Source organism: Mirounga leonina, unplaced genomic scaffold (assembly GCF_011800145.1).
Source record: "Mirounga leonina isolate KUSES-001 unplaced genomic scaffold, KU_Mleo_1.0 Mir_82, whole genome shotgun sequence".
In the NCBI taxonomy this organism is placed as follows: Eukaryota; Metazoa; Chordata; class Mammalia; order Carnivora; family Phocidae; genus Mirounga; species Mirounga leonina.
Window position 1 is genome coordinate 30,678,731 of NW_023270825.1, and position 23,805 is coordinate 30,702,535.

Sequence of the window (23,805 nt, forward strand, 5' to 3'; positions counted from 1 at the left end):
CTTGCTTTCCTTTTGTCCGCATTCCCTACAGGAGCTCGGAGAAACTGTGTTTCCCCGTGGCTGCCACAGGCCCTAAGCTGAAAGGATGATGAGGCCCTGGGCCGTCCGAGACAATGGCTTGTTCCCCTAGAACAGCTCTCTCTGTCAGAAGCTGCCGGAGAACATGCTTTCCCAGGTGTGCAGTAGATGCACCTGGAGGCCTTAGGACACCATGGCTGGGCCCCACCCACACAGCTTCTGGATTCCTTGGGTCTGGGATCAGTTGAAGAATCTGCATTTCTAACGAGTTGCCAGGTGCTGCTGAGGGCGCAGGAACCACAGTTCAGGAGCTACTGCTTTAAGGGAAACTTCCCCCACCCCGCCCTTTCTGGCATTTATCATGAAACCCTCGAGAAACAAGTACTTTTCTAGGTGGGAATTTGGGAACAAGGAGCCTTATGACCATTCTTCACTCCCAAGTTTTTAACGTTCCAGTTGTTTTGATGCCATGTGGCCTTCTAATTCATGGGTCTAGTGATTGCAGCATTAAATCTTCTGGGTGATTTCACACATGGAAGAGAGTTCGATGGCAGTGAGAAGAAAGGGGGAAGAGGGAAGGGATGGTGTAATTCTTTTGGTCTGGCTAGCATGAGCTGTTTTTCCCTCGGTTTGGAAAAGCTTATCCCACAAGTGTCCCCCTCATCTTTAGTCAGGTTTGGCTCAGAAGCAACAAGATGCAGAAGGAAAAACATGGCTTTGGAGTCAAAGTGATGGGGGTTTAAATACCAATCTCTGCCACAAGCTGTGTGACTTTGGCAAAGTCACTTAACCTCTCTGAACCTGTCTAGGATACTGAGCTAATGGCACCCACATTGAAGGTTATTGAAAAGATAAAATGAGACAAGATATATAAAGCATCTAAAATGGTGTGGGGTGTAGAGGATGCACTCAGCACAAGCTGATTTGTCCTTTTCCCCTTCCCTTTGCAGGGAAGATGGAGGTCAGAGCTTCAAAGTGCTGCTCTTTTTTGTTGGCTGTAGACACTGTCTCTTGCCTTCTGCCAGGTTAGGGAAGCCTATATGTCGGGGAATGAGGGGCTTTCCTTTTAAAATATTTACCTCATCCTCTAGAGTTTAATGGAGAATTTGCAGGGAAGGAAGATAATCTTACAATTTCAAATCCTCCTAAATATGGGAGTCTTGGTTGACTATATTTTTATGTGTTGATGGTGTAATGGAGCTGCCAGCATGATATTTGTTAGAAGTGGTGTATTTAGAAAGAGAGACAGAGTCATTCTTCCCTAGGCTGTTTAGGGAAGACTACATCCCAGTTTTGGGAAGAACACTCTGTAAGAGGGGCCTTGGCAAACTGAAATCAGAGGAAAAAGAGACATAAATCCGTATGATAGGGGAATGACTGATAGAAGTAAGGATTTTTGCCAGGGCAAAAAGGAGTATTTGTTGGCTAAAAGAGAGAATTTCATAAGGACATAATGATGTCTGTCTTCAGACTTTGCTGTGGAACGTGAGATTTCTGTGGATTCAGTAAGTCCTATAGCTAGGACGGGGGTTTATCTGTTGCCAATTACAGCTCTCCAGTCAATGCAAAGAAGGACTTTCCTAATAAATTGTCCCGAAATGAATTATGTATGTTGTCTTTGGTGGTGATAAGCTTCCTGTCCCTGGTGGCAATCGGGCAGAAGGTAGATGACTGGGTCCTGAGCCCCGGATTGAGACAGGGTAGGGAGAGGAAGGGGAAGATGAACTAGATACCTCTGAGGTCTCCTTTTACCCAAAAGTTCCGTGATTCTACAGCCCTGCTCTAAATTGAACGTCTGCTGCTTAGGAGTAAGGTGGAAATCTACAAACTGGTACCGAATGATCAGTTAAGACCACTCTTCCCAGTATCTGATGAACATTTTTTGTATTTTTTTCAAAAAGTTTAAACATCATCCCCTCAACACACACATAAGGGATGCTTTAAAAACCTGAGTGTTAGAACCTCAGGGACCCAGAGGACTTTCCTTAACTCCATTCCTTCTGTCTGGTGCCTAGAATGGCCCAGGCTTTGTAAGTAGCAAATACAGCACCTCTTGTTTACTCGCTTTTATTTCCATGTGGCGGGGGTGGGGGTGGGGTTCAAATATGTTTTTTTTCTTTTTTAAATTTTTTATTTTAGTATAGTTGAATCAAATATGCTTTTTTGTTTAAAAAAAAATTATCCAGTAATAAAGCTGCTCATGTGTAGGAGCTGTATTCAGAGCAGAACTGTGCAAATCTGGCCAGCGGTGGGCCAAAGGAGGGACAGGGGTGGCCTGCAGGAGTGGGTGCTCTTTCTTGTTTCCCCATCTGACTTCACTTTTAAGGAAACTTTTCTGTCTTCATACCTCCCTCTTGTGTTCTTATTTATCGCCTTTCCCTACTTTGATGGGGGGAAAAAAATCCTACCCCTTTAATTTTGCAGAAGAGCTTAGCTGACTGACCCGCAGGGTCACCTCCTGGCACGTCGTGTGCAACCACAGCAGAGTGGCAATAGCCCTAACTGCGTGTGTATTAACGGCTCAGCCTGGAAGGTTCCTAAGTGTTTGCTGCATGCCAGCTTGTGCCTCCCCACCCGACTGAACGTTAGCTACTGTCTTGTAAAATCCAAAAAAAGTGTGGAGGTCACCTTCCAGAGGCCATCGAGGGAACCTCCTTCCCAGGGCAGTTGTGCTCCCTCCCCTCCCCAGCAGCACCCCTGCTAGATGCCAGTTCAGTTCCCAGGATGGGAAGGTAAGGTCTCTCTGAGTCAGACATTCCATCTGTGGATTGCTCTACTTGTAAAAAGTTCTCCCTATTCTGAGTCAGAATCTGAGTCACTATAGAGTTTACTCGGTGATCCTGGGTCAGCTCCCTGGGACTACTCAGTAAAAAGCTATTGTCATCCACAAAGGTTTGAAGATGGTTCCCTGTATCCCTTTGGTCATCTCTCCCTCCGGCCCCACCCCCACCTGTTGGTTCGTCTCACCTGCAAATCAAACATATCTGGCTCCTTTGAGTATTCCTCATGTGATATAATTTCCCCATCTTACTCAGGTGAGTCACCCTCCTAGGTGTGCTGGAGTTTGGCAACATCACTTTAAAAGATGGCAATGTCCTTTAGAGAGGAAGTAGAGAGTAGTGGTTAAGACCAAGACCGTTGGAGCCAGGCTGCTTGGGTCTGGATCCTGACTCTCTACTTGCAAGTTATGTGATCCTGGGCAAGCGTACGGGGTCTGGGTGTTCCCAGCTAGGCGTCTGAGCTCCCCACGGCCCCGGGTAAGTCTGTGCCTACGTTTGTCTGTCGTGGAAATGAAAAGTGTAAGCTCTGGGCAGCGTCTGCTGCTGATCTTCTGCAGGGGGGTGTACTTGGGAAGGAGAGAGGGATGGAGGCCTGATTCTCCAGCCTTCCTGCTGCCTGTGGGGAAAGGGAGGTTCAGTGGTGGGGGGTTTCAATCACCCTCTGTGCTGTTTTCTTTCTAAGTGCCTGGGCTGGAGCTATGAAGCTGGTCTGGATGTTCCTTTTTAGCTCGTCCTCCTTCCCACCTCCACATTACAGAACGGTGCTTCCTACAATCACCTCTGCAGGCCTGAGTTGTGTGCCTAGTTTGCAAAGCAAATGATGCCAGCCAGTCTGGGAGAGGATGCTCCATGGCCATTCAGCATCGAAGAGCAGGACAGAGCAGTGGCTGGGCAGGTGGGTCACCACAGAGCTTAATGGATACAGTGTTCAAGCATAAAGCAGGCTCCATCCACCCACACTGTCGTGCACTCCTCTGCATCGGATGAGTGACTCCGGGGGTAACCGGTTCTCTCACTGAAAAGAGGAGAGTGGGGGCTCCCACCATGTACAAGAGCGTAGATGAACCACTTGCTAGACGAGTCCTTCCTACGCATGGAAGGATCAGGCCCTGTCCCTACCATAATTCACAAAATTAAAAATTCACTGTCACAGGACTGCCAATGAATGAGTGCAGGATTCAATGAAAACGTTCCGGCACAAGATTGTGAAGATGGCTGCGCACAACTCTGTGAATGTTAAAAGCCACTGAATTGTACACTTGAAAGGATAAATGTCATGGAATGTGAATTATATCACTAAAGCTGTTATTTTACTTTTTTTAGGTAGGCTCCACACCCAGCATGGAGCCCAGCGTGGGGCTTGAACTCACGACCCTGCGATCAAGGCCTGAGCTGAGATCGGACTTTACTTAGCTTAACCGACTACGTCACCCAGGTGCCCCTAAAGTTGTTATTTTAAAGAACAAAACCAGGTGGCCAGCTCACAGGTCACAGTCTGTTGACCCCTGAAAGAGCTCAACTAGTTCTCCCATTTTACCGTTGAGCAAACTGATACCTAAAGAGGAAGAAAACTAACATCTGCTGAATAGCGATTATGTGCTAAATAGTGGGCATTTTCATATAAATGATCATACGCAATATCTGGTTGTTTGGAACAAAAGCAATACAATGAAAAACATATGTAAAACAAGGAATACGATGCTCTGGGCACAGGAGATGTTCAAATTATAATGATAATAATGTGTTTATTGAGTATTTAACCAAAAAGGAACAAGAAAAACAACAACTTGACCAACAGTGGGTCTATTTACCATTATGCCATTTATACATAAAGGATGGGCTTGATTTTTTTTAACCGTGTAACTGCTTTAAAAAAAAAAAAAGTTGGCATTGTGCACGTCACAGAAGGCTTGGGAAGCCTACAGAGCAGGCCACCATCCACTAAAACATACAGAACTGGCTTTGTCTGGGGGCATCCAAAGGAGCCATTTATGGCAGAACACTCCAGCTTATGGATGCAGCCAGGGTTTTAGTACTTTACCTAGAGAGGCCTCTGCAGTGAGCAGAGACCCACATGGCTGCTCTAGGTAAGATAGCTCCACATGAAGACAAAAAGACATAGCTCCTAGACTCATCAAAGATAGGACGAACCCTTCCCCTATGACAATGCTCAGCACATTCCAGCCTGCCGATGTTCAGTCTGCTGGGGACAGCAAAGCATCAATAACCTTTCATACTTGCGGGGAACCTGGAAGAGGAGGGGCCAGCTGGTAAACCCGGGGGATTCCAGGGCAAGCAAGTCACGTCTCAGGCCCACAGGGGCAACTTCAGGAACGGTAGCTCTGCACTATGGGGTGAGGAGGAGGAGCTAAGAAAGGAATATTCACACCTGCTTCCTAGCTTGGCCCAGGCACTTAGGAAATAAGTTGTAGTTCCCTAGGTTTTACGAAACATAACGGTAAGAACTATAGAAATGCCAACAAGGGGAGCCCACCATCTTTGCCAAAAAACCACAGAACTTTTTCTTTGCACTTCCAACTTCGTAACAAAGCATCATCAAAAAAAATGACAGCTCCCCCGGCCCCTGTAGGCAAAAAAAAATGACCTCAGGAAATAAAAAAGCATGTGTATGTGTGCATTCATGTGGGGAGTAGTGATTAGAACAAGTAAAAATGAGGAAAGTGTTAGTGCCAGATAAATCTTTATTAAGGAAGACTGTTCCTGGAACACGAAATCAAAGATGGGAAACAGAATTCATTTTGTCATATAGAAGTAACATTACAAATGCTGTTTTATATTCTATAGTATTGTTAGAACCATCCAGCTACACAAAAAATTCAAATGGCTTGGGAATGTATTTGATAACAGCCATGAATCAACCACATTGCACTCAAGACTGTGGAAGGCAATTTGGTGGTATGCATCAGATGCATTAAAAAGTGCGTGTCCTTTTGACCCAATATTGGACTTCCAGAAATTGAATCCCCAAATTTCCAGGATTCATAGGGCAGTCACACAGTGGAATACAGTGCAGCCGTTAAAAACCAGGTAGAGAGGAGGGGGTCCAAGATGGCAGCTCAGGAAGAACCTGAACTCACCTCCTCTTGTGCCACATATGGATCTACAGCTGCATATGGATCATTTCTCCCTGAAAAAGATCTCAAAACTAGACGAACTGCTTCTCTTCAGCAAAGGATAAAAGGACCACATCAAAATGGGTGGCAGAGGCAGAGATATGGTCTTGCCAAAAAACTCTCACACACACCCCAGCCATGTGGTGACCCACAAAAAGGAAGCCTCTCACCAGTCCAGCATCTCTCTGAGAGCCCCTGGGATCCACGCCAGAGAGATGAGCCCCCCAAAACACCTGTCTTAGAAAAGCAAGGGGCTGACATCCAAGGCACCCAAAATGCTATAAGAAACTGAGATTCCCCTTTAAAGGTCTTGCAGGCAGTCCTATTCACCCCAGTGAATGATCCAGTGCAAAAGCAATTTAAAAAGCACCGGTCTATATGTAAAGGAGATTCATTTCCTGGTCTGGGGGTTTCTGCTGGAGGAGCAGGAGACAGTTGGGGCTCTCTCTAGAGACAAAGCACCAGCAGATGCTATTTGGGTACTCTCCACCTACTACTGCAGGCAGGCCTGTTCAGACACAACACCCTCCCCAGCCCCACTGGGAGGTGGGGGGGAAGGGTGAGGAGGGCACAGTCCCAGCATGGTCCCATTGCCCTGCTGAGGCCAGAGGGCACAGGCGGCTGCAGAGCCACCCTGCTCCCTAGCTGGGGTAGATAGGCACAAATGGCCATGGCATTCTCTCACTCCTCTGCTAAAGTCAGCAGCTCAAGTGGTAACACACTCTCCCACACCCTGACTGGGGCTGGTGACTTTCAGTGGTTATGGCTTTCTCCAGCCCCCAACCTGGGGCTGGCGAGCCCAGTGCAGACAAGGCACTCTCCAGCAGCATGGCTGAAGCCCTCAGGTGTGCACAGTTGCGCCATTGTCCTACTACGTTTCTGAAGCCAGACAGTGGGCCCTACCCCTGCGCTCTCCAGCTGCCCTGCTAAAGTCGGCGCACACAAACCGCACAGGGGATACCCCTTGTCTGCCTGGCCCTGGTGACCAAGGGGGCTGGCTTTCCTGAGCTCCAAGGGACTATAACCAAGTTATAAATTCTAAGACAGTTGCCGGCAGGCCAACACCTTGTGCAGGCACAGCCCAGACAGCAGACTGAAACACATACCCAGTCTTCCTGTGAAAAAGGCCTATTTACTTATCCTAGAGCTACAGCCTGAGGGACAGGCTTCAGGTTTCCCACATTGCAGGAGGCTACTGAGGCACTCCCAGGGAACATAAGCAGGGAGACACCATTCCTGCACAACCCTTGGCCTTGCCACAGCTTGACAAGACCTCCCAGAAAGGAGTTTATATAGTCATCTGGAGCCCCGAGTTTTGCAACTGTCACCCAGGGGACACCTCCGGATCCCCCGACCTGGAGGCTGGCAGGGATTTGACTGCAGCCCCACAGGACTATATATACATATACATATTCCTTAAAAGCATTTAAAAGCTGCTGCCTGAGGGTCTGGCCTCCAGTCAGCCTGAAACTGGGTGCTAAATGAGATTCTTTCCCTTGTAACATTGACAGGTCTTGACACACCCTCAACAACAGGGGCATATCAAGAATAAATCAGGTTGTTTGGACAATCACAAAAGTTCAGGAGACAACCAAGAACTAGTGCAAAGTTGAACTATAAGGTTCATCATCTATACAAGGCCACTGCTTCAAGAACTGGGAGAGGTAGCTGTTTTGCCTCATGCATTGAAACAAACGCAGGGAGTCAGACAAAATGAGGAAACAGAAATGTGTTCCAAAAGAAAGAACAAGACAAAATCTCGGGAAAAGACCTCTGTAACGATCAGAGATAAGTAATCAAACTGGTGAAGAATTCAAATGATCATAAAGATGCTCACTGAATTTGGGAGAAGAATGGCGGAACTCGGTGAGAACTTCAACAAAGAGATAGGAAATGTTTTTAAAGTACCAAATAGAAGTCACAGTGCTAAAGAATACAAAAACTGAGCTGAAAAATACATGAGAGGGGTTCAACAGTAGTCTGGATGAAGCAGAAGAATGGATCAGCGAGCTGGAAGACAAAGCATTGGAATTCACCCAGACAGAGCAGCAAAAAGAAAAAAGAGTTTCAGAGGCAGCTGGCTGGCTCAGTTGGTTGGGCATCCAACTCTTGATTTTGGCTCAGGTCATGGTCTCAGGGTTGTGAGATCGAGCCCCACGTCAAGCCCAGCATTGAGCCATGCGTCAGGCTCCACACTCAGTGGGGAGTCTGCTTGAGATTCTCTCCCTGTCCCTCCACCCCTCCACTCTCTCTCTCTCTCTCCCTAAATAAATAAAATCTTAAAAGATAAAAGAATTGTAAAAATGGAGATTAAGTTAAGAGACCTATAGGACAACATCAGGCAGAATAACATTCACATTTTAAGGGTCCCAGAAGAAGAGAAAAAGAAAGGGGCAGAAATCTTATCTGCCAAAACTCCCCAACCTGGGGGGAGAAAACAGACATCCAGGTCCAGGAAGCCCAGAGAGTTCCATATGAAATGAACCCAAAGAGATCCACACCGAGGCACATTATAATTAAAATGTCATAAATTAAAGAGTGAATCTTAAAAGTATCAAGAGAAAAGCAACTTGTTATATACAAGGGAAACTGCACAAGGCTATGAACAGACTTTTCAGCAACTTCCAACCCACAAATATTCTACCTGGCAAGGTTATCATTCAGAAGTGAAAAAGAGAGAAAGTTTTCCAGATAAGCAAAAGCTAAAAGAATTCATCACCACTAAACCAGCCTTATAAGAAATGTTAAAGGGACTTCTTCTAAACTAAAAAGAAATGGCACTAATTAACAACAAAAAAATGCAAAAGTAACAATCTCACTGGAAAAGGTAAATATATAATAAAGATAGTGATTAAATCACTTATAAAGCCAGTGTGAAGGTTAAAAGACAAAAGTAGTAGAATTAACTAAAATGACATTAGTTATAAGATATATAAAATAAAAAGAGGTTAAGTGTAATGTCAAACACATAAAAACCTTGGGGGGTGATAGTAAAAATGTAGATTTTTGGAATGTATTCAAATTCAAGTTGCTATCAACCTAAAGTAAACTGTTATATACATAGTATGTTCTATGTAAACCTTGTGGTAACCACAAAGCAAAACTTATAATAAAATAAAATGAGAAAGGAATCTAAACATAACACTAAAGGCATTATACCACAAGGGAAGAGAGAAAAAGGAGCACAGAGAAACTACAAAAACAACCAGAAAACAATTAGCAAAATGGCAATGATTACATATCTGTCGATAAGTACTTTAAATGTCAATGAACTAAATTCTCCAGTCAAAAGACATAGAGTGGCTGAATGGATACAAAAGAAAAAAACACAACAACAAGACCCATCTATATGCTGCCTATACAGAAGAGACTCACTTCAGAAGTAAGGACACACACAGACTGAAAGTGAAGGAATGGAAAAATATATTTCATGCAAATGGAAACCAAGACAAAGCTGGTGTAGCTAACTTATATATAACAAAATAGACTTTAAAACAAAGACTGTAATAAAAGTCAAAGAAAGGCATTATGTAATGATAAAGAGGTTAACCCATCAAAAAGATACATTTATAAATATATATGTACCCAACATAGGAACACCAAAATATATAAAGCAAATATTAACAGACATAGAAGAGGAAATCAACAGCAATACAATAATAGCAGGGGACTTTAGCACCCTACTTACATCAATGGATAGATTGTCCAGACAGAAAATGACACATTAGACCATATGGACTTATAGATATACATAGAACAGTCCATCCAAAAGCAGCAGAATATACATTCTTCTCAAGTGCCCACGGAACATTCCCTATGATAGATCACATGTTAGGCCACAAAACAAATCTCAATAAACTGAAGAAAATAAAATCATTTCAAGCATCTTTTCTGACCACAATGTTATGAAACTAAGAATCACTTACAAGAAGAAAACTGGAAAAACCACAAACACTTGGAAATTAAACAACATGCTACTGAAAAACTACCAGAAAAAAAATCAAAGAAGAAATCAAAAAATACCTAGAGACAAATTAAAACAGAAAAATGACATAGCAAAATCTATGGATGTAGCTATAATGGTTCTAAGAGGAAAGTTCATAGAAATACAGGCCTACCTCAAGAAACAAGAAAAATCTCAAATAAACAATCTAACTTTACACCTAAAGGAACTAGAAAAAGAAGAACAAATGAAACCCAAGGGTAGTATAAGGAAGAAGATAACAGCAGAAATAAATAAAATAGAGAATAAAAAGACAATAGAAAAGATCAATGAAACTAAGAGCTGGTTCTTTTTTTTTTTTTTTAAAGATTTTATTTATTTATTTGACAGAGAGAGACACAGCGAGAGAGGGAACACAAGCAGGGGGAGTGGGAGAGGGAGAAGCAGGCTTCCCGCCGAGCAGGGAGTCCGATGTGGGGCTCGATCCCAGGACCCTGAGATCATGACCTGAGCCGAAGGCAGACGCTTAACGACTGAGCCACCCAGGCGCCCCAAGAGCTGGTTCTTTGAAAAGATAAATAAAATGGACAAACCTTCAGCTAGACTCACCAAGAAAATAAAAAAGAAAGAACTCAAATACAATAAAAAGTGAAAGAGAAGTTACAACATATACCATAGAAATACAAAGGATTATAAGAGAATACTATGAATAATTACATACCAACAAATTGGGCAAACTAGAAGAAAGGGATAAATTCCAAAAACATACAATCTTCTAAAGCTGAATCAAGAAGAAATTGAAAATCTGAATAGACTGATCACTAGTAAGGATACTGAAGCTAAATCTTCCCAAAAAGCAAAAGTCCAGGACCAGATGGCTTCACTGGTGAATTCTATCAAGCATTCAAAGAAGATTTAATACCTACCCTTCTTCTTAAACTCTTCCAAAAAGTTGAAGAGGAGGGAACACTCCCAAACTCATTTTAAGAAGCCAGCATCACTGGCGCCTGGGTGGCTCAGTTGGTTAAACGTCTGCCTTTTGCTCAAGTCATGATCCCAGGGTCCTAGGATCAAGTCATCCCTCATAAGGCTCCCTGCTCAGTGGGGAGTCTGCTTCTCCCTCTCCCTCTGCCCCTCCTCCCCACTCATTTTCTCTCTCTCTCTCTCTCTCTCTCTCTCAAATAAATAAATAAAAATCTTTTAAAAAATAAAGAAGAAGCCAGCATCACCCTGATACCAAAACCAGACAAGGACAACAACAAAAGAAAATTAAAGGTCAATATCCCTGAAGAACATAGATATAAAACTCCTCAACAAAATATCAGCAAACCAAACTCAACAATACATTAAAGGATCATACACCATGATCAAGTGGGATTTACTCCAAGGATGCAAGGATAGTTCAATATCCACAAATCATCAAAGTGATATATCACATTAACAAAATGAAAGATAAAAATGATATGATCATCTCAATAGATGCAGAAAAAGTATTTGGCAAAATTTGACATCCATTTATGGTTAAAACTTCTCAACAAAGTGGATATAGAGTGAATGTACCTCCACATAATAAAGGCCATATATGACAAACCCAATGCTAATATTATTCTCAATGATGAAAAGCTGAAAACTTCTAAGATCAGGAACAAGACAAGGAGTCACCCTCCCCACTTTTATTCAACATAGTATTGGAAATCCTAGCCACAGCAATTAGGCAAGGAAAAGAAATAAAGTTCATCTAAATAGGAAAAGAAGAAGTAAAACATTCACTATTTGCAGATGACATGATACTGTACAGAGGGAACCCTAAAGATTCCACCAAAAAAGCTGTTAGAACTAATAAATGGGTCTGTAAAGTTGCAGGATACAAGATTAATATACAAAAATCTGTTGTGTTTCTATACACTAATAATAAAATATCAGAAAGGGAAATCAAGAAAACAATCCTATTTACAATTGCATCAAAAAGAATAAATATTTATGAATAAACTTAACCAAGGAGGTGAAAGACCTATACGTTGAAAACTATAAGACATTAAATAAAGAAATTGAGAAAGGCACAAACAAATGCAAAGATATTTTTGTGTTTATGGATTAGAAGAATTAATATTGTTAAAATGTCCACATTGTGATGAGCACTGGGTGTTTTACTTAACTAATGAATCATTGGAGCACTACATCAAAGACTTAGAAAGAAATAATTAATTTTTAAAAATCCAGAAAAAAATTTAAAAAAGAAATAAAATCTAAAGATAAATAAAATGTCCACACTACCCAAAACAATCTACAGACTCAGTGCAATTCCCATCAAAATTCCAATAGCATTTTTAATAGAACTAGAACAAATAATTCTAAAATTGTATGGAACCACAAAGCCCCTTAATAGCCAAAGCGATCTTGAGAAAGAACAAAGGTAGAGGTATCACACTCCCAGATTTCAAACTATACTACAAAGCTATAGTAATCAAAACAGTACAGTATTAGTATTCAAACAGACACACAAACCAATGGACCAGAATCAAGAGCCCAGAAATAAACCCACGCCTATATGGTCAATTAATATATGACAAAGGAGGGAAGAATATACAATGGGGAAAGGACAGTCTCTTCAATAAATGGTGTTGGGAAAACTGGACAGCCACATGCAAAAGAACAAAACTGGACCACTGTTTTACACCATACCCCAAAATAAATGCAAATTGGATTATTTTTATTTTTTTATTTATTTTAGAGAGGTAGAGAGAGGAGGAGGAGGGGCAGAGGGAGAGGGGGAGCGAGAATCTTAAGCAGGCTCCACACCCAGTGCAGAGCCCAATGTGGGGCTCAATCTCAGGACCCTGAGATCATGACCCAAGCCAAAATTAAGAGTTGGAAGCTTAACCAACTGAACCACTCAGGCACCCCAAACTCAAAATGAATTAAACACTTGAATGTAAGACCTGAAACCATAAAACCCCTAGAAGAAAACATAGGCAATAAGCTCCTTGATATCAATCTTAGCAATTTTTTTTTCTTAATCTGGCTCCAAAGGCAAGAGGAACAAAAGCAAAAATAAACAAAACAAATGGGACTACATCAACCCAAAAAGCTTCTGCACAGAGAAGGAAAACATCAACCAAATGAAAAGGCAACCTATATATTCAATAAGGGGTTAATAAACAAATATATAAAGAACAACAACTTAATAACAAAAACCAAACAATCCAGTTTAAAAATGTGCAGAGGATCTGAATAGACATTTTTCCAAAGAAGACATACAGATGGCCAACAAGCACATGAAAAGATGTTCAATATCACTAATTGTCAGGGAAATGCAAATCAAAACCACAATGAGATATCACCTTCCACCTGTCAGAATGGCTAGTATCAAAAGGATAAGAAATAACAAGTCTTAGCAAGGATGTGAAGAAAAGAGAATCCTCGTGCTCTGTTGGTGGTAATGTAATTGGTGCATGACTATAGAAACAATATGGAGGCTCCTTAAAAAATTAAAAATAGAATTACCATACGATCCAATAATTCCACTTCTGGGTATTATCTAAAGAAAATGAAAATACTAATTCACAAAGATATAAGCACCCCTATGTCCACTGCAGCATTATTTACAATAACCAAGATATGGAAACAATCTAAGGGTCCAACAATGGATAAAGAAGACATGGTGTTTGTGTGTGTGTGTGTGAGTGTGTGTGTGTGTATGCAATGGAATATTACTCAACCATAAAAAGAATAAAATCTTGCCATTTGTAACAACACAGATGGATCTTGAGAGCTATGTTATGTGGAGTAAGTCAGAGAAAGACAAATACTGCATGATTTCACTTTTATGTAGAATCTAAAAAACAAAACAAACAAACAAAACAAAGCCCAGATACAGAGAACAGACTGGTAGTTGCCAGAGGGGAGGGGTTGGTGGGTGTGAAAAAGATCAAGGGAACCAGAAGTACAAACTTCCAATTGTAAAATAAATGAGTCATGAGGATGTAATGTAGAGCAGAGAGAATGTAATCAGTTTATTGTATTAAATTTGTATGGTGACAGATGGTAACTAGACTTATTGAGGTGATCATTTCACAATATGTACCAAAGTTGAATCACTATGTTATACACCCAAAACTAATATAACATTGTATCTCAGTTATACTTCAATAAAATTCTTAAAATTAGGTAGATTTATATGTAACATGAAAATAAATCCACAATGTAACTAGTTCAAGAAAATGTTATTAAAGGGGCACCTGGATGGTTCAGTTCGTTAAGTGTCTGCCCTCGGCTCAGGTCATGATCCCAGGGTCCTGGGATCAGAGTCCCACATCGGGCTCCCTGCTCAGTGGGGAGCCTGCTTCTCCCTCTGCTTGTGCTTGAGCCTGCCACTCCCCCCAACCCCACTTGTGCTCGCTTTCTCTCTCTCTCTCTGACAAATAAATAAAATCTTTAAAATAAATAAATAAAATTGTATTAGTTATTAATTTTTTTAATAGAAAATGTTATTAGAAGATATGTATTATACGATTTTTGTCCTAAATAATGATAAGTATATAAAGGGAAAAAACTGGAGGGTTAGAGACTCAACAGTTGTTCTTTCTTTTTTTTTTTTTAAGATTTTATTTATTTATTTGACAGAGAGAGATAGAGAGCGCGCACACAAGTAGGGGGAGCGGCAGACAGAAGGAGAGGGAGAAGCAGGCTTCCCGCCGAGCAGGGAGCCCGATGCGGGGCTCGATCCCAAGACCCTGGGATGACGACCTGAGGCGAAGGCAGACGTTTAACTGACTGAGCCACCAGGCGCCCCAACTGTTGCTTTTTCAAGGAGATAAGATCATCGGCTCTACCTTTCTACCTTAAATACTTCTGCATTATCAGAATTCCTTTTTTACAAAGCATATATAACTTTTCTATTTAGAACAAAATGAAAATAGTTCTCTTTTTAATTATTTGATGAATTAAGTCCCTAACATACCTACATACAGCCACTACGTAAAATGAGCCTCTGTAACACATCATTTTACTAGCTGCAGAGTGCAGCAGCTATGAATTGAGTATAAATTATGATTAATTTGTTTAAGTGATTCTCCATTACTGGATATTTAGATTGTTTCCAAATTTTTGCTACTATAAGCAGAACTTAGATGGAAATCCATGGGGCTAAGTATTTGCACATATTCTTAATGTTTCCTTAGAATAAATTCCTAGAAGTGGAAGGGTAGGCACAAGATGTGGGCACATCTAAGGACTTTTGACCCATATTGCAAAATTATCCCACAAAATGTCAATGCCAATTTACTTTCCAAACTGTAATGTGGGAGGGTAGCTTTTTCCCTTTAGAAATTCTCAATAGTTAGTAATATTCAACCCTGAATACTACTATCTTTTCTCCAACTTTTAACAATTTGGTAAGCAAAATGACATTTTTTAGTTTGTATTTCCTTAATTATTAAGGAAAATGTCATGATTCATATTCACTTATTGGCTATTTGTTACTACCGTGTGATCTGCTGGTTGGTATCTCTTGCCTGCTTTTCTACTCGGATCTTCTTTCTGGTGTGTAAGAATTCTTCATATTTTAGCCCTTTGTCATTAAGGCTAATAAGTGTCCTTTGTCTTTTAGTTTTGGTTAAGGTTTTATGTTCAGAAACTTTTTAAAAAAGATTTATTTATTTCAAAGAGAGAGAGCGTAGGGAGGAGGGGCAGAGAGGAGGGAAAGAATCCAGAGCAGACTCCCCGCTGAGCGCAGAGCCTGCTGTGGGGCTTGATCTCACGACCCTGAGATCCTGACCTGAGCTGAAATCAAGAGTCAGACACTTAACCAACTGAGCCACCCAGGTGCCCCTGTTCAGAAACTTCTAATTGGTATAAATTTTTTCAACAATAAAATGCACTTGGAATTCCAAATTACTGACTTGTAAATGGGCATTTGAAATACAACCATGTGTATTAGCCACTTTATCCCTGGTTTTCGTATCTTTTCAACGAAAGCTCCTTGAAGGCACAAGTCCTGACATTTCTTGAACCCTCCATGGCAACTAGCACACAGCCCAGAACAGAACTCCAAAATGCTGGAGATGAAAACAACACTGTGTCTGGGATTTGCTTTGAAACAGTCCAGTTTGGGGTGGGAGATGAAAACAAGACAGAAATCAAACAGAATCAGCCACACGTTAGTAATTGTTAAAGCTGGGTAATGGGTACATGGAGTTCATTATACTATTATTTCTTTTTGTATATTTGAAGATTTCTGTAATCAAAAGGATTTTTTTTTTTCTTCTTCTTTTTTTTTTTTCCTTTATGGATTGGCCACTAGCATCACAGTGAGGGCTTCTGGAATAACAATGGTGATGAATATGAATTACACAAACATCAAGGCCACTTTTTATAGCATAAAAACATTAAAAGCCCAGCCCTTGAAATTAGGTAGGGCTGGGTACAAACCCTTTCTAGTGTAAGTGACCTTGAACCAGTTTTTCAACCTCTCTGAAACTTAGTTTTCCTTTATAAATAAGGGTATTAATAACTACCTCAAAGGGTTCCAGTGAAGATTAACGGCTCTAAAACTTGGTGCCTCGCACCAAGCAGCACTCCGCTGAGTAGCCATCATTATTACTCAGTGATGCACCAGCTTGACAGGCTCCAGCCAACATTTCCTGGTGGTGTTAATCCAATACCCTTCCACTACAGCTGAGCTTTCAGTTAATCGGTTTGGGCAGCAATCTGACAACTGCTTGGCAGAGGACTTGGCAGAACAGATGTCAGGAATTACGTTCCTGACACCAGAAGAGAAAACAGATAAGGCCATAGGAAAGGACAAAGCGCTTAACTCCCAACCTGACTCAGCAGGTCCCCAGAGAGCCTGAACTCCACATTCCAAGGATGCAGTCAAGAACAAGAGTGATGACAACAGCGGGTCATTCAAAACTTTGACCAGACACTATCATCACCTGGGGAGCTTAAAATAACACAGTGTCTGGGGCCCATTCCCAGCCTTTGGGGTGTAGACTAGGTATCAAGGTTTTTCAAAGTCGCACGTGACCTAATGCGCACCACCCTGCTGTGTGGGTTGGGGTTCGGGCTGGGGAGGGAAGAGGACAGGGCAAACAAAGAAGAGAACAGAGACCACCGCATCCCATGTGAACCCCATTAAAACCAGCCCACTCATGTGGTCCCAAGCTGTGTCCCATGCCAAACAAATCCAGTCCTATTAGGGTCCCCTTGCTCCCTCCATAAACTTCAAGAGCCCATTACCATGTAATAATTCACAGGGCTAAAATATGGTAATAATGTCAGGATGCGTGCCTATCAATATTCTAAAGAATATTAAAGTAACACAGCTGGTCTCTGGATGTTGGTCTTAGAAAACAAAACAAAAAAGTCCGGCTAAGCGATAGTGGAGGCTGGGGGAGGGAGAAAGCACTCTGTCTCACAGCCTTCAGGCAGCCTGTCCCTGTTACTGAAGCACGCTCAAAGAGGCAGGATCCTTTCGTGAAGTTACTGCAGCGTCTTTGATCAAGGGAAAAAGCACATCCATTTCAATCACTGTAACGGGGATGAGCGGGATGTCGAGCCGCCAGCCGCCCACCACGGCGAGCCAGCCTCGGGCTTGCAGACACATGGCAGTGCTTAGCGTGTCAAACAAACGAAGGGGCTCTTGACTGTCTATCCAACCTCTGCTGAACCTCAGGGGCCCCCTCATTTAGCAATTCTGCCCGGATTAATCTGGAAGTTCCTTTGCCGGCAAACACCACCTGGTCAGGACCGGCCTCGCCGAAACCAAAGCTGACCTGTCTGTCACGAGGCGGAAGGCACTTCAGAACCAGAAGGGCAGGAGTCAGCATTCTCACAAGCAACACACGGAGGTGACACAATTGTAGAGAAAGGGAAAAATGACGGCCATCAACTTCACCTCCTCCCTACGACTTCTATTCCCCACCCGCGCCCCATTCTCGGCCCCAAACTAAGTTGAGAGAGGTCTGATTTTCTCCCCTACACGTGATTTCTCAGCAGTGCAGTTTCAAACATATACACAAACATCCCCTGCCTTCTTTTCACCAGAATACATAATAAATAAAAAATGGAGGAGGGGAAGGTTCAAGAAAAGGTTCTACTTTCCTTAAGCGACATCATCCGTAACATCTTGGGAAGATGTGAGGAGTAGCACCAGAGTGGATATGGGGATAATGCTGATGAAAATGCAGGATATTTAAATAGCATCTATGTGTTCCAAGTGTTGTTCATGCACAAACGCATTTAAATCCTCACCACAGCCCCATGAGATAAGCTACAGTAATATTCCTATTTAATAACAATCATAACAATAGTAACATATAATAATATGCACAACGTAATGACTATGATTATGTATGATAATGATGGCAATCATAACCTCGTGCTACCTGTGTTTTAGAAACAGTTGTGCCAACTTCAACGTGGCCAACGTTACTTTTACACAAAGCACTAACCAGAAGACCATGCAGGATGAGAGGTGGGACTGCCCAAAAGGCAATTTTTAAACCTGAGTGCATGCATACACACACACACACACACACACACATGCACCCACTCCAAGAATCATGGTACAATGTGTACTCAAAGGGAGCCCTGCTTCGTTCAAGCACTAGGGGTAGGAAGAAGGGGAGTGCAGAAGGGGTAGAAATAAACAGTGAAGGGAATTACCAGGGTTGCCCTTGGAAACTGGCAGGGATAAGAAAAATAATCAGCCTGCATTTGACAGAAGAGAAAAACGGAGACAGCCAGCAGGGAGGACGGGGACCAAGCAATGCCGGTTTCCTGGCTCGGACTTCCATGCCCCTTTTCAGGACCCACTGCCAGCTGGCAAGGGATGGCATGGGGGGCCCAGGAGGGGGAGTGCAGGCACCAGAAGGTAGCACAGGGGGGTGTCAAAGAGCCCTCAGCAGTTTCCCAGAAAGCAAAGGCTCTGAGGGGCCCTCCCACTCTCAAGCACCTCCCCTCGGCCTCAGTCCAGGAAATGGGTCTGAGAGACTTGGCCAAGGCCTCACCTGGGTAAAGGAGCCGTCTTCGCTGCACTCCGGGACAAACACCGCCTCCTGCGGCTTCTTGGCTTGCTCCAGGGCCTGAGCCCGCTCCAGGCGACACTTGCTCTGACCAGCGTCTATAAGAGGAGAGGAGGTGAGAGGTTCATACTCCGCTTGAATCCACACTGGAGCCATGAGACAAAATGGCTCCCCAGTACTAGGAAAGCTGAGGGAAAACCTCTCTGCAGATGGGTGAACCCCCATACCTCCAACTGGCTTTTCTACCAACACAAGGGCAGTGGCTGGTATGTGATGCTCAGCCACACCTTCCTCTTAGTGTTATTCTTTGAAAAGTTGGGGAGGTGCATTTATACCAGATTCTGCTTATGGTTTTTTTTTCTCCCAAGTACCCTTAGCGCCTCCCATGGGAAAAAAAAGTCCCACCTCTATTACTTTTCACCGGGCTTATTAAAAAAAATTGCAAGCCCAAGGGGTCTCAAAGATGTTTTAGAGTTCCAGAATTGCAAGCACTTTCTTTGGAAGATCAGAAGCTCTAGGGCAGCCTGTTTCGTCTCACACAATTCCTACAACAGCTCTAAGCAGCCCAGGGATCGCTAACGTAAATATCTACAGGGCAGAGGAACGTGATATAAATTAGGGAGCTGAACCAGGTGTGCAAAGAGTGGCACTCAGCTTGGAGGTACCACAATTAGAGAACAGCCCTCCCCCCCAAAGGAGGAAGCTGCCACCCAGGTCTAGCCATGTGTTTCTCTATGGAATACTGGAACACAAACCTAATACGAGCTTCCAATTATTTATGAGAAGTACAAAAATCCAGATTTTTATGTTGAATCTCTCCATTTTTAAATGTTGTCTCAAATGTTTTTAATATTTTTAAACATCTGAGCAGCCCAAACAAAATACATCTGTTGGCCAACAATTTGGAAACCCTCCTTATTCAGGAGCCAACAATAACGTCTTGCTATTTTAAGCATCTCCATTTACAAAAATAAAAAATAAAAATAAATAGCTCTAGCCAGATAGCAGCCCATCTCTCTAAGCCCTAGCCTGGTGGCAGTGTTTGAAAGACATAATCGTGCTCATTCCTTCGGGTAGGCCCATTCTCCTTCCCCTCTTCCCCAATGGGGAAACACAAGGAACACAAGTAACAGACTCATTCTCAGCCTCCCCCACGGACAGCGCCCCATGCAGGGCACAGTGGTGCCTGGGAGCCTCCTCTCTGCTGGGTGGATGTGCACACACTCACCTTTGCATCTGCCTCGATGTACCACACCCAGGGTCGGGTCTCTGCACTTGGCTCGCTGGTACTCACACATGGACTCATAGGACCTGCCGTCGGAGGCACAGATGGGTTTGGGTTGAGTCCTGGAGCAGTGGAGGTTGCACTGAGGGTCACGGTCGCTTATGAGGAACTAGGTTGGAGAAAAGTGAAAGGGTGTCGAGGTTACTTTTAAGAAAAGTAGGGGTGAATCCATGTCTCACAATACTGGTTTGCCTGGGGGAGCAAGTCCAGAATAAACCCAGTTATTAAACCCTAGAAGTGGAATGGAGCCACAAAGTCTAACCAAGGAAAGCATCCCGTGCTAAATAAATAATTCACAGGCAGGATCTCCTTAATCCTCGCAACAGCCCTGTGAAATGGGAACTATTTGTTTCGCAGATAAAGAAACTCCAGCCAGAAAGAGGTAACTGGTCCAACGTTACACAGCTGTAAGTGATGGATCTGAACCTAGATCAGTCAGAAGTCAAATCAAAGCTTTTACCACCAGGATATTCAGCCTCTCCATCCTTGCACGTGGCCACATGACCCTGTTTGGGTACTTCCCCAAATCAGGAACTCACTAGCAATCTCTACATTCCATCTTTGGAGAATTTAATTTATTAGAAAGTAGTTTGGAGACCCAACTCGATCACCCTTCAATTTCTGCCTACTGCTCTCTGGCAAAATACAAGTGATTTTCTATGAGAAAGGGATTTCCTGATTTAAAAAGATAATAATCATCAAATTGGGAAATACTGGGTTAAACAGGTTTCTTTTTTTTTTTAAGATTTTATTGATTTATTTATTTGAGAGAGAGAGAAAAAAAACAGCACGAGAGGGGAGAGGGTCAGAGGGAGAAGCAGGCTCCCCACTGAGCCGGCAGCCCGATGTGGGACTCCATCCTGGGACTCCGGGATCATGACCTGAGCCGAAGGCAGTCGCTTAACCGACTGAGCCACCAGGCGCCCTGATGGTTTCTTTACTGCAGGACTTCTCAGACATCTTTGGTACGTTCTTACGCATCATTATAGCAGCAAATTGCGTGCTACTCCTCCCATTTTGCTAATTCCCTCCCCTTGAATCTGGACTAGCCTCAGCAATTTGACCAATAACATGCTGTGGAAATGAGGTTTTGGGACTTGTGAGCTTTACAGTTTCCTCCCAGGCCTGTTGCAACACTCACTCTGGGGGAACTCAGCCACCATGCAGGAAGCCAAACAACCCCGAGACCGCCACACTATGAGGAAGCCCAAGCTAGCCTGTGACAGAACCATGGGCAGAGATGCCCAACCAATCCAGGCACAGAGACCAGTGAGTGAAGAAGCCATTCGATGAGTCCACCCCCCACTATCATCTGATTGCAGCTACCGGATAAAAATAAGTAATTGCCTGAGACACCCCAAGTGAGAATTGCCCAGCTGAGCCTAGTCAACCCATGGAGCTGTAAGGGACAATAAATTGTTGTGCTGAGCCATCCAGTTTTATGGTATCTTGTTACACAGCAAGAGATAAGCAGATCAAGGGGCATGTAGGATGATGCATCTCCCACTTACTTATTAGACCATGAACCCTTTTGTCAGTGAACCCCTGCTAGCAACTATAGGCTATAGCTGGAAAATAATTGGATCATACAGTAATCCATGAACTTCTGTTGAATAACCCGTGATTAGGCTGCATGGGCCTTGAGAGCTGGATCCATGCTTATCCACCCCTAAATAGCAGAGTTGTAGGTCCACTCAAGGCTCTCTACCAGTACAAGTTGACAGAATGCATATCCCACAATAATGCACGGCAATGTCATGGGCACACCTGACTATTGGTGATACTTCAGTTGACTGAATAATCATGCCAAGCTCATAGGGTTTAGGGAAGGTGTGAGTACAACCCCTGTTTCAGATGTATCTTGAGGCCCTTTGTGCAAAGCAAATAAATGAGAACTTGACCCTTTTCCAGAACAGCAGAGGGAGTCTGGGGGCAGCATCACCCCCTTCAAGGGAGCACTAGGAACACACACCCCCATACTGGCCAAATTCCCAGAGTGTCCAAGCCCATCCACTAGCACACAGACTGCCTCCCAACTATAAAACCAGTCCCTTCCACTACCCTGACCTCACACCTGGGTGCTGGCTGCTCAGCACAGGGAGGGAGCAGCTGAGGGCTGAAACCATGCTGGCCTCCCAGGACAGTGCAACTTGTCTTCCCTGGAGACCCTCGGGGCTCCCACAGGCACGGTTCAACCTGAGTCCTGCCCACGGCCAGAGGGAAATGTCCTGATAGTGTCTCATAATAAGAGTCTAGTGTTCTGGGATTGAAGCCAATACTAGAGACAGCCATATGCAGAGGAAGCCCACTACCTCCCAGGCTGCCACACAGAGGGAAGAGTTTAAGCTCACTAGATAGCGGCCAGGGGTGGTATCATCCACACCTCAACCCTGCATGGCATCCCCAGCCTCACTCCCCTCAGGCTGCCCCTGCTTTAAACCCTAGAGCAGTGTCCCATCACCCTGGGGACTTTCACACGGTCTCCTAGGCCTGGCAGAATCTGACCCTGGGGCCCCTTCCCTGGCCTCGTCCCCACCTTGCTCACCACTGCTCAGGTACACTGGCCTGCTTTCCATTTCCCAAATGAGCTACATTTGTTCCTCCCTCCAGGCCTTTGGACACACTGTTCCTTCTCCCTCCCCTCCCACCCCTACTTCAGATTTTGGCTCATATCATCTCTTTTAGGAGGCTTTCCCTGACTCTCACAGATGAGCACAGGTCCCCTATAATACCCTCTCACACCTCACTTTTCCTTCACGGCACTTAACGGTTTGTGATGATGAACTATATGATCTGATTAACAATGGAATCCCCAACTCTGAAACTTGCAAAGACAAGGAGAATGTCTATCTTGCCTGTGAATACATCCCCAGCATCTAGAACAAAGCTGGGACCCTCCAGCATTTGAAGGATGAATATGATCTTGTAGCAGCATCTCCCACATGGCATTACCTCCAGACCAGCTGGTGCAATGTGACAGGTCCGGCCTGTGGGCTCCTGCCACCCCAGGAGGTCACTGGGCCATGCTCCCACCCCCTGTCCCCCCTACATTACATGGTGGGCAGAGGTCTTCCACAGCTTCCTGCCCCGGCTCCACCTCAAAATTTAAGTTGTCTCTGAGGTTGAGAGGTGGGTCTTTTCTCTCCTACCCCACCCGGACCTCTCTGCCACTCCAGGCCTCCCCATCTACCACCAACGGTGCACCATGGAAAACTTGGAACGCAAAAGTCCAGCTGAGTGAGGCGGGCTTGGGAAGCCCTGGCCACAGGCTCCTGAATGGGCACAGGACACAGGTGACTGCAACCAGCAAAGCTGGCCTCAAACGTCTCTCTTCCTCCCTCTGTGCGGCCCTCCCAGACCCATTCCCAACTTGTCTGTGGCCTAGAAATGCAGCCAGACCTGGCTCTGTAATTTCGCCTGGTGAAGAGCCAGCCCCCAGCCAGAGGTGGCATTGGTATCCTCCCGCCCAGGCTTCCAGGCCAACCTGTGACCCCAAGACTGTCTGAGAGCAGGTCAAGTCGCTGTTGTTATCACATGACTGTTTTCTCACCTGTGGATCCACGCACTATTTACCTGAAGTGACACCTGCTCGTAAGACCTACCTTGTTAGGTTATTTTG

The 23,805-nt window shown here is 43.9% G+C and overlaps 1 protein-coding gene across 4 annotated transcripts in view; it reads right to left on the bottom strand.

Moving 5' to 3' along the window:
* The window catches only part of SMOC1 (SPARC related modular calcium binding 1), a 152,167-nt gene that overhangs the window by 63,517 nt on the left and 64,845 nt on the right, over positions 1 to 23,805 (bottom strand). For all 4 annotated transcript variants that reach the window (XM_034992603.1, XM_034992602.1, XM_034992605.1 and 1 more), the window contains exons 2-3: positions 20,130 to 20,295; positions 18,887 to 18,999 (exon numbers count right to left, since the gene is read on the bottom strand). In XM_034992603.1, the coding sequence (XP_034848494.1) occupies positions 18,887 to 18,999; positions 20,130 to 20,295 (279 nt within the window). The remainder of the gene's footprint in view (positions 1 to 18,886; positions 19,000 to 20,129; positions 20,296 to 23,805) is intronic.